The following is a 9790-nucleotide window of genomic DNA, read 5'->3' as shown; positions in this document are numbered from 1 at the left end:
TTCTGAGATTTGTTTTACATAACATGACTGCTACGTCTCGTTTAGCATTTATTTGCATTTGTGTAACTACTGAAATAATTTGAGGTTTCTTACATGAAAAGAGAGTTATTAACATCAAGGTCGGGCAATGTCCAATGCATGGGTATTATTTGATGAATAACAAAGACGTTACAGAATGGGCTTGTTTCTGTCTGGACTACATATTCCAAAATGCATTACCTGTGCGTGTAACAGTGATGAAGGTTGTACGGAATACAGTTCCGTTCAGTGCACCAAATGGTAAGCCTAGTAAATGTAGCTAAACGGTTGAAGATACAGGTAGCTTTATTCCGTCATGCACATAATTGATACCACAGAGCTGGTCATTTATTGGGTTTCTATAGAATGTCCATATATGTACTGCGACATAGGATTTGATTTGCTAGGGTAATCACACGAGGAAAACAATATAAACTTGAAGATAGCGCCCCCTGGCGACTTTCTCTTTCGTAGTCACGCAGATTGGGTTGTACGGCTGTTCATCAAAATTTCCTCGTGCTTAATTGGTTATTTTTTGCCCAACCCGCCCAGCCACAAACAAATCAGCCTTTCCTGTGCTGCGTTTGAGAACTTGGTAGCCGGTTGATCTACGCACGCTGCCAAAATGATGGGAAGACCAATCGTCGTGTTGAGTGAGTGATAAACAAAGTTACAACATTTATCAATGAATTTTAAATACATTAGTGTTTCAAGTGTATTTTATATCTTGCTATTGTGAGCTTTTTCATTCACGCGATGTGATGCTCGGCGTTCGGGCCTAGCTAGCCAGTGATGTCTCGAGTTGTGACAGTCATGCTGCGTAGTTAGCGGAACAATCGGCTATAAACTTTTATCAAATATGGGGAATAAACAGGGATACTGTTCTGCTAGCGTTCTATGTGGTAATGTTATACACAGCATCTAACGTAGTTAACAAACCCTTCGGGTAATTTTAATGGATAATAATTTGCTAACTGCCATACTAGCTAAGTTACATTTTAAGGTGAGCTATTTCCCTGGTGTCTCCCCGTTTTTGGGCTTGGTCTCGGTCTCAGTGTCTGGTTCGGGCAGTGGTAACTAACGATGGTGCAGACTATCTTGCAAAAGTCATTTCAGAAATTAAATGTACTTATAACTACACACTTGTTGGCCTACCATGTTGTCCGTCAAGTTGCCAAATACTGTACAAACCGCAGCATCATGGTCAGTCATTTTGAACATAGGCCTGCCTAGTTAAGAGACTCCCTCTCTCTGTCGCCACCTCAATGGTCTTCTCTCTTAAGGCCAGAATATGAAAAGAGAGTCTGGACGCAAGGTTCAGAAAGGGAACATCAGTGCAGCAAAGGTAAAGATGACACACCACTCTGACTTCCCCTTCCCATTACCCAATAATTTTATTTCTGACTGACGTTTAATTGCACTAATGAAACATGAGAAATTCCTGCAGCCTTACTTAGTCTACTTTTACAGGCAATAGCAGATGTCATCAGAACATGCCTGGGACCAAGAGCCATGATGAAGGTTTATACCAAGACACAATTCCTGGCCCTTAGATACTTAAATCCCAAAGTGACACCAAAATACAACTGTCTTAACCTTTCCCCATCTATTAACAGATGCTGCTAGACCCCATGGGCGGCATTGTTATGACCAACGATGGCAACGCCATCCTCCGAGAGGTGAGGTTTCTGCACTGCATTTCCCATGAGCACCAGTACACTGCTTTGGAAGTTGGTGAATGTAAACAAATTCAGGTCTGTTAAAGTTACCTGTCCTGTAAACAAACACAGATCCAAGTGCAGCACCCGGCAGCCAAGTCCATGATTGAGATCAGCCGCACCCAGGATGAGGAGGTGGGAGACGGCACCACGTCAGTCATCATCCTTGGTAATTGGCCTGGTAGTGGAAGTATTTCAATTCACTCCATTGACATGGAATTGACTGAGATCCAGTCAACCTCTTCAACACAGTGAATGTACCCTTTTGAGCTTAAGGCTATTTAGGATTGGATGTTGTGGCACTCCTACTCCGAGAGGGCCACGTTGATGATGCGTAAGAATCAATCGTCCTCTAAGCCATCGTATTAAGTGTGCACATTTTAAAACAGCTCTTGGTTAACATATTTTTTCAATCTTTTGTCTGTCTCTAGCCGGGGAGATGCTGTCTGTAGCAGAGCAGTTCCTGGAGCAGCAGATGCACCCTACAGTCATCATCAGTGCCTACAGACACGCCCTGGACGACATGCTCGACATGCTCAAAGACATTAGGTATAGATTGCATACACTTACACACTTACTGATGAATACTCGATTGCATTCACTTACACACACACACAATCCTCCCTCACACACTTTTACACTCCGTTCTATTGACCGACTGTCTCTGTTCCCTCCCAGCACCCCGGTGGACGTGAATGACAGGGCGCAGATGCTGAAGATCATCAACTCCGCCATCTGCACCAAGGCCTTGAGCCGTTGGTCTACCATGGCGTGTAATATTGCCCTGGACGCCGTGCGCACTGTGGAGTTGGAGGAGCACGGACGCAAGGAGATCAACATTAAGCTGTACGCCAAAGTGGAGAAGGTAAAGGTCTTGCAGTTACAAGATTGACATCAATAAGTATGACAGAGGTGTGGTCATTGGGAAAATGACACCAGGTTGGTTGATTCCTCGTGGTTTTGCTATGGTTGTAGGTGCCTGGTGGCTTCATTGAGGACTCATGTGTGCTAAAAGGGGTGATGGTCAACAAGGACGTCACTCACCCCCGCATGCGCAGAATGATCAAGAACCCCCGCATCATCCTGCTGGACTGCTCCCTGGAGTACAAGAAGGGCGAGAGTCAGGTACTGAAAACACATGTACACAGGGTCATGCACACAAATGCATTACCAGCACACACATGCAGTATAAAAATAACAGTAGTAGGTACTAGCCAATAAATGTGTTCCTATGCAGACTGACATTGAGATCACACGTGAGGAGGATTTTTCCAGGATCCTTCAGATGGAGGAAGAGTACATCCAGACGATCTGTGAAGACCTCATCCGCCTCAAGCCAGACCTCATCTTCACCGAGAAGGGCATCTCAGGTACTTCACATACAAAATCTGTATGTACAATTTTAGAAACCGCTCTTAATCCACCAAAGCTCCCCCTGCACTGACCAGAGAAACTCATCTCTCCACTCATCTCCCCAGACCTGGCACAGCACTATCTGATGAAGGCCAACATCACAGCCATCCGCCGCGTCAGAAAGACTGACAACAACCGCATTTCAAGGTAAGGTCCATTCCACACAGTATAGTATTCTGAAGATGTGCTTACTATTAATCCTTTTAAATTGTTAATTTACTATTAACGCTGATATCATTATATTCTCAGGGCATGTGGGGCTCGCATCGCCAGCCGTACTGATGAGCTGCGTGAGGAGGACGTGGGAACCGGCGCCGGCCTGTTTGAGATCAAGAAGATTGGAGACGAGTACTTCACCTTCGTCACAGAGTGCAAAGACCCCAAAGCCTGCACCATCCTGCTGAGAGGAGCCAGCAAAGAGATCCTGGCTGTACGTGACAAGTTACCCCTCATGCACAAAGAAAATGGCAAGACGTCTCTGTTATGGCAGAAGCGGCTCATTTTCAGGCAGTCCGTAACCAGACAGGATGATTTGATCCTCATGGTATCCTGTTATGCTCAATGCTTCATTGTGGAACCAAACAGTGTTGATGATGTGCGTCTCTCTCTGTCCCTCAGGAGGTGGAGCGTAACTTGCAGGATGCAATGCAGGTGTGTCGTAACGTGCTATTGGACCCATCTCTACTCCCTGGAGGCGGGGCGGTGGAGATGGCCGTGTCCAAGAGGCTGATGGAGCGTTCCAAGACCCTGACCGGGGTGGAGCAGTGGCCCTACCGTGCCGTGGCCCAGGCCCTGGAGGTTATCCCCCGTACACTCATCCAAAACTGTGGAGCCTCCACCATCCGCGTGCTCACCTCTCTCAGGGTACATGTGGTTTCTACTCTAAAATATGCACCTTTGTCATTTTGTTAGGCATAGCTGAATAGTTTTATCTTACACCCCCCCCTTAGGCCAAGCACACCCTGGAGGCCTGTGCATCATGGGGTGTGAACGGAGAGACTGGCACCTTGGCAGACATGATGGAGCTTGGCATCTGTGAGCCGCTGGCTGTTAAGGCCCAGACTTACAAGACTGCTGTGGAGGTAAGAGGGGCCAATTCTGTTGAAAGTGAGATTCACCTCAAATGTGTATGCAGCAAATGCTTGAGACTTACTGTTTTTAAAACATACTGTACAAGGCATGGACGAATTCTGTTTTACTTTGTCAGTAGTGAATGCAGTCAGACACCATGCAAAAACATTTTCACTCCTAGTACTCGAAAGGATGAGTGCTTCCCAGTGCCTTATCTCCTTCACATCATAGTGAATACAATGAAACTCAGGGCACATTTGGTCTATTTTCATTTTATGATTTGAAACAGTCACTGGTTTCAGTGAACCCCACTAATGTAATTTTGATCTCTTGCCTTTCAGACGGCCATCTTGCTGCTCCGCATTGATGACATCGTGTCTGGAATGAAGAAGAAAGGTGATGACCAGGCTGGAGGAGGACAGGGAGCAGAGTGAAGATAAAGGAGGGACGGAATCGGTTGGTAGACCAGTGGGCAAACAGACTGCTAGTGCACATAGTACAGCCTACTGTTCTCTTTGCTATTTTGCAAAAATACGAAATGTTTAGCCTGGATTGTCTGTTCTCAACCAAGTATGTGTGTCGATAATGAAGCATCACAGTAGCCATGTATGTTTGATTTGCTATAAAATTCAAATCAAATACGGTCTGACTCACTCACAGTTCATTGTATATCTTTAGTCGTGGCAGATTAAAGAAGTATCTTCCATGAGTATTGTTTATAGCACTGTAGTACCCAGTTAAAGTGAAAACCGGTTATACTGTTTTGAGCCTTTTTAAGAAGGTTTGTTTTCTCAGCAACAGACATAAAAATATCCTCTTCAGCTTTATTAAAGTTAAATGCATGGAAGAAAAAAATTGCAATTCACCACAGCATATTGAAATAAACAAGATCTGAGTACACAACAGTTAATAAAATATTACTTCCGGGTACATCAAGGTTCTATTTTTGTCTGGGCCATAACTCCCATCCCTGAATGTGTTGGATAGGCATATTAGGAAGTCCTAAAATCATGCAATAGGTCATGATTTACGTTTTTTGTACTTGTATGTTTGCAACTTTACACATACAGTACCAGTCTGGACACACCTACTCATTCCAGGGTTTTTCTTCATTTCATGGTAGAATAATAGTGAAGACAACTATGAAATGACACATGGAATCATGTAGTAACCAAAAAAAGTGTTTAACAAATCAAAATATAGCTGCCCTTTGCCTTGACAGATTTGCACACTTGGCATTCTCTCAACCAGCTTCATGAGGTAGTCCCCTGGAATTAATTTCAGCTTTGCCTTGTTAACAGTACATTTTTATGGAATTTCTTTAAATGCGTTTGAGCCAATCAGTTGTTGTGACAAGGTAGCCCTATTTGGTAAAATACCTTATGGCAAGAACAGTTCAAAGAAGCAAAGAGAACAGTCCATTACTTTAAGACATGGTCAGTCAATCTGGAAAATGTCAAGAACTTGAAAGTTTCTAGAAGTGCAGTAGCAAAAACCATCAAGCGCTATAAAACTGGCTCTCATGAGGACTGCCACAGGAAAGGAAGACCCAGAGTTACCTCTGCTGCAGAGGATAAGTTCATTAGTTACCAGCCTCAGATTGCAGCCCAAATAAATGCTTCAGAGTTCAAGTAACAGACACATCTCAACATCAACTGTTCAGAGGAGACTGTGTGAATCAGGCCTTCATGGTCGAATTGCTGCGAAGAAACCACTAAAGGACAATCAGACTGGCTTGTGCCAAAAAACACAAGCTATGGACATTAGACCAGTGGAAATCTGTCCTTTTGGTCTGCGTCCAAATATGAGATTTTTGGTTCCAACCGCCGTGTCTTTCTGAGAGACAGTGTAGGTGAACGGATCTCTGCATGTGTGGTTCCCACCGTGAAGCATGTGTGTTAGAGGTGTGAGGGTGCTTTGCTGGTGACACTGTCAGTGACTTATTTCTAATTCAAGGCACACTTAACCAGCATGGCTACCACAGCATTCTGCAGCGATATGCCATCACATCTGGTTTGCGCTTAGTGGGACTATCATTTGTTTTTCAACAGGACAATGACCCAACACACCTCCAGACTGTGTAAGGGCTATTTGACCAAGGAGAGTGATGAAGTGCTGCATCAGATGACCTGGCCTCCACAATCACCCAACTCAGCCCAATTGAGATGGCTTGGGAAGAGTTAGACCGCAGAGTGAAGGAAAAGCAGCCAACAAGTGCTCAGCATATGTGAGAACTCCTTCAAGACTGTTGGAAAAGCATTCCAGGTGAAGCTGGTTGAGAGAATGTCAAGAGTGCAAAGCTGTCAAGGCAAAGGGTGGCTACTTTGAAGAATCTAAAATATTAAATATATTGTGATTTATTTAACACTTTTGGTTACTACATGATTCCATATGTGTTATTTCATAGTTTTGATGTCATCACTATTATTCTACAATGTAGAAAAAAGGAAAAACCCTTGAATGAGTAGGTGTGTCCAAACTTTTGACTGGTACTGTACATGTCAACAGACCGTGCAAGTACATGGATTCCTGGGCTTCGTCTCTATACGCTGACCTGAGAAGACCATTCAAAGCTAAATGAAGGGAGCCTTCTTGTTGTCTCATCTGGCCAGTGGCTCAGAATATGAGAAAAGGGAGCACTGAAATGCCATTAAAGTATTTAAAGGTTTGCCTTTCCCTGCCCTGTACAGAAGCCTCAATACACCCGAATAAAAAAAACTTCCCCTCATATTCCTTGATGGATACTTTTTAAAGCTTGTTCACCTCCCAATGTAAAGAAGATGAGAAAAGTATTTCACAACATTGGGATAGTCTGTACAGCCAGGTTCCAAACCACTTGACCTGTTCTAGACATTAATTATATCTGCAACACTGAATATATCTGACCCAGATCTCTAGGATCAGGCCAGTAGAAACAGCGGAAGAGTGGTGTTGTCATCTCTGGGCTCTCTCTCCAGTCTCTGGGTCGACACCGCTGTCCAGCTCTGGAGAGGAAATCGGCACGTTAGTCATCGTTACAAAGCAATGAAGGTATTAGCATCTGAATTTTTCCAAACTCTTCAACAGTGTGTGAGTATTTATCCTTTGATTTAGCTTTTTGAGCATGATATTACTTTTTAAAACCTACGCATCTGTGTCTGACACAGTTTAATTAAGGGGGGGAAAAATTACAGATGGCACCCGCTGTTAAGTATGTTGACTCACCAATGCTGGCCTCACTGGGTGCTGTGGAGGGGAGGCGTCTGTGCTGGCAGGCAGGCTGGAGGTTGGGAACCAGAGGCCCTGGAGTCAGTACAGAGGATGGGGGGAGACTCATAACCCCCGTAATAGCAGCTTGGGGTCGGACCACCTCCATATCCACGGCTGCTCTCAGCGGAGGGCCAGAAAAAGGGAAGTGATCAGTGAGCAGTAAAGTATAAACTGAGCATACCAAACATTAGAAACACCTTCCTTGGACTCTATAAGGTGTTGAAAGCGTTCCACAGGGATGCTGGCCCATGCCCGATCCAATGCTTCCAAAAATTGTGTCAAGTTGGCTGGATGTCCTATGGGTACTGGACAATTCTTGATAAACATGGGAAAGTGTTGAGCATGAAAAACCCAGCAGCGTTGCAGTTCTTGACACAAACCGGTGCGCCTGGGACATACTACCATAACCCGTTCAAAGGCACTTAAATCTGTTGTCTTGCCCATTCACCCTCTGAAAGGCACATATACACAATCCATGTCTCAAGGCTTAAAAATAATCCTCCCCTTCATCAACACTGATTGAAGTGGATTTAAGGGATCATAGCTTTCACATGGATTCACCTGGAGTCTCATAACCGTTTGTGTAAATTTCACACAAAAAATCTGTATGCGGCATTTCTGAAAAGACTGAGCACATACAAAAATAGAGATTTATAAACTTGGTGCTGGTTTCCATTATAAATCAGACCCATTCTGAAACTGCGATAGTGAACAAGCATTACAATTCTGCCTGAAAGGCCTCCCACGTGGTGCAGTGGTCCAAGGCACTGCATCGCAGTGCTTGAGGCGTCACTATAGACCCGGATTCGATCCCAGACTGTTTCACATCAGGCCGTGACCGAGAGACCCATGAGGCGGCGCAGCGTCGTCCGGGTTAGGGGAGGGTTTGGCCGGCCGGGATTTCCTTGTCGCATCGCGTTCCAGCGACTCCTTGTGGCGGGCCGGGTGCCTGCAAGCTGACTTCGGGCGCCTGCCAGCTGGACAGTGTTTCCTCTGGCAGGGTCGTGTTTCGGAAAACGCATGGCTCTCGACCTTTGCTTCTCCCGAGTCCGTAAGGGAGTAGCAGCGATGGGACAAGACTGTAACTACCAATTGGGGAGGAAAAGGGGTAAAAAATACAACAAAAACATTATATAAAAATGTTGCCTGAAAAATGCTCATTATTCACCTTTTTATGGTGACAATAGAGCCCTTATTTTCTATATACTTTGGAAGTATTAGAATTAACCCGAGGAAGTCTTCTAAAGGAAATAGCAATAGTGAACTTGATTAAATGTCTTTGTAAATGATGGCAGAATGTTAAACTTTTGCAGTGAGATTTGCTGTAGGCCTAGGCTATCCGACAAACAATGCTGCACTGCCCAAATTTTGAAACATTGTCTGCTTACATTGGTAGCCATACACACTTCAATGCAAAATATCAACAGTCTGTTCACTTGTTCAATTCTACTGTATGTTATAAACCATGCTTCCTTCCTGATGCATACAGCAAAATACTTTAAATAAAAGTGTATCTAATAGGCCCAATTGACCCTTCGCTCAACCCGCCCCTCTTAGTCACTGTTGCAACCTCGGGCATAATTTTCCCAGGAAGCCCAATTCCACTCATTACTGGCAAAATCCCCTCACAATGATCTCAAACTGTGTATTTAATACACAATGAAATTAAACACAGAGTACCCCTTGCTAATCAGGAGACTCTCTGGTTTGTTGTAGTGGACTGTCATTACAATTGCTTCACAGGAACCTGGTAAAATAAAGGCTAGCCACTGGATGGCTGAATGCACTGTCTACATGCAGTCAAAGTTAGGTTACTAACCACTTTGAGCTAACTAGTGCGCTCAAATCGAATCCTGATATTGACAGCAGATGAGTTGTATTCATAACGTGGGTAACTTAGCTAGCTAACGTACATAAAAACAAATATACATTAACTGGCTAGCTAGCTAGTCTTAGAAATGTTCGGTTGGCAATGAGACTGAGTTAGCTAGCAAACAATGTAACAAAACAGGCTCTGCATTTGAGGAATCAAGGGCTGTCCCCGAGAAAAACTAATCTTGGTAAACCGAAAGTCATCTGTTCTTTTCAATCAATAGATTGGTAAAAAAAAAAGATGTGTATTTTTCCATATATAGACACATCCTATGTGTTTCAATAAAATCAACTATATGCATTGAGCTTGTCTGATGCTTTAAGCGCACTGTTTGATGAAATAAGACACAACTAACTCGAGGGAGACAGAGATCAAGATAACTAGAAGAAAAAAAAAACTTAACCTGACCAGACCATCCTCCTCCCGCTCCTACTGGCTTTTACAGATC

General features: G+C 44.0%; 1 protein-coding gene and 1 non-coding gene across 2 annotated transcripts; both read left to right on the top strand.

Annotated features, from left to right (window-relative positions):
- Positions 1 to 446: 446 nt before the first annotated feature.
- LOC100194668 (T-complex protein 1 subunit gamma) lies at positions 447 to 4863 on the top strand. The gene is made up of 14 exons (XM_014201150.2): positions 447 to 671; positions 1302 to 1363; positions 1489 to 1539; positions 1635 to 1697; positions 1809 to 1905; positions 2168 to 2285; positions 2415 to 2601; positions 2712 to 2861; positions 2974 to 3106; positions 3215 to 3296; positions 3399 to 3579; positions 3768 to 4013; positions 4100 to 4231; positions 4562 to 4863. Exons 1-14 carry the CDS (start codon positions 644 to 646, stop codon positions 4652 to 4654), a joined length of 1623 nt encoding a protein of 540 aa, XP_014056625.1. The 5' UTR covers positions 447 to 643; the 3' UTR covers positions 4655 to 4863.
- On the top strand, positions 4327 to 4462 carry LOC123743263 (small nucleolar RNA SNORA15). The gene has a single exon (XR_006770071.1). It is a non-coding gene; the product is annotated as a small nucleolar RNA SNORA15 (small nucleolar RNA).
- Positions 4864 to 9790: the final 4927 nt, after the last annotated feature.

Source organism: Salmo salar, chromosome ssa05 (assembly GCF_905237065.1).
Source record: "Salmo salar chromosome ssa05, Ssal_v3.1, whole genome shotgun sequence".
Taxonomy (NCBI): domain Eukaryota; kingdom Metazoa; phylum Chordata; class Actinopteri; order Salmoniformes; family Salmonidae; genus Salmo; species Salmo salar.
This window is presented reverse-complemented; position numbering and strand designations above follow the sequence as displayed.

What these genes read in the sequence shown, in the direction of transcription:
- LOC100194668 (XM_014201150.2), top strand. Translation starts at nt 644, where the DNA reads ATGATGGGAAGACCAATCGTCGTGTTGA. An exon ending in AAGACCAATCGTCGTGTTGA is followed by an intron (nt 672 to 1,301) that starts GTGAGTGATAAA and finishes TTCTCTCTTAAG; the next exon opens with GCCAGAATATGAAAAGAGAG. An exon ending in GGAACATCAGTGCAGCAAAG is followed by an intron (nt 1,364 to 1,488) that starts GTAAAGATGACA and finishes CTACTTTTACAG; the next exon opens with GCAATAGCAGATGTCATCAG.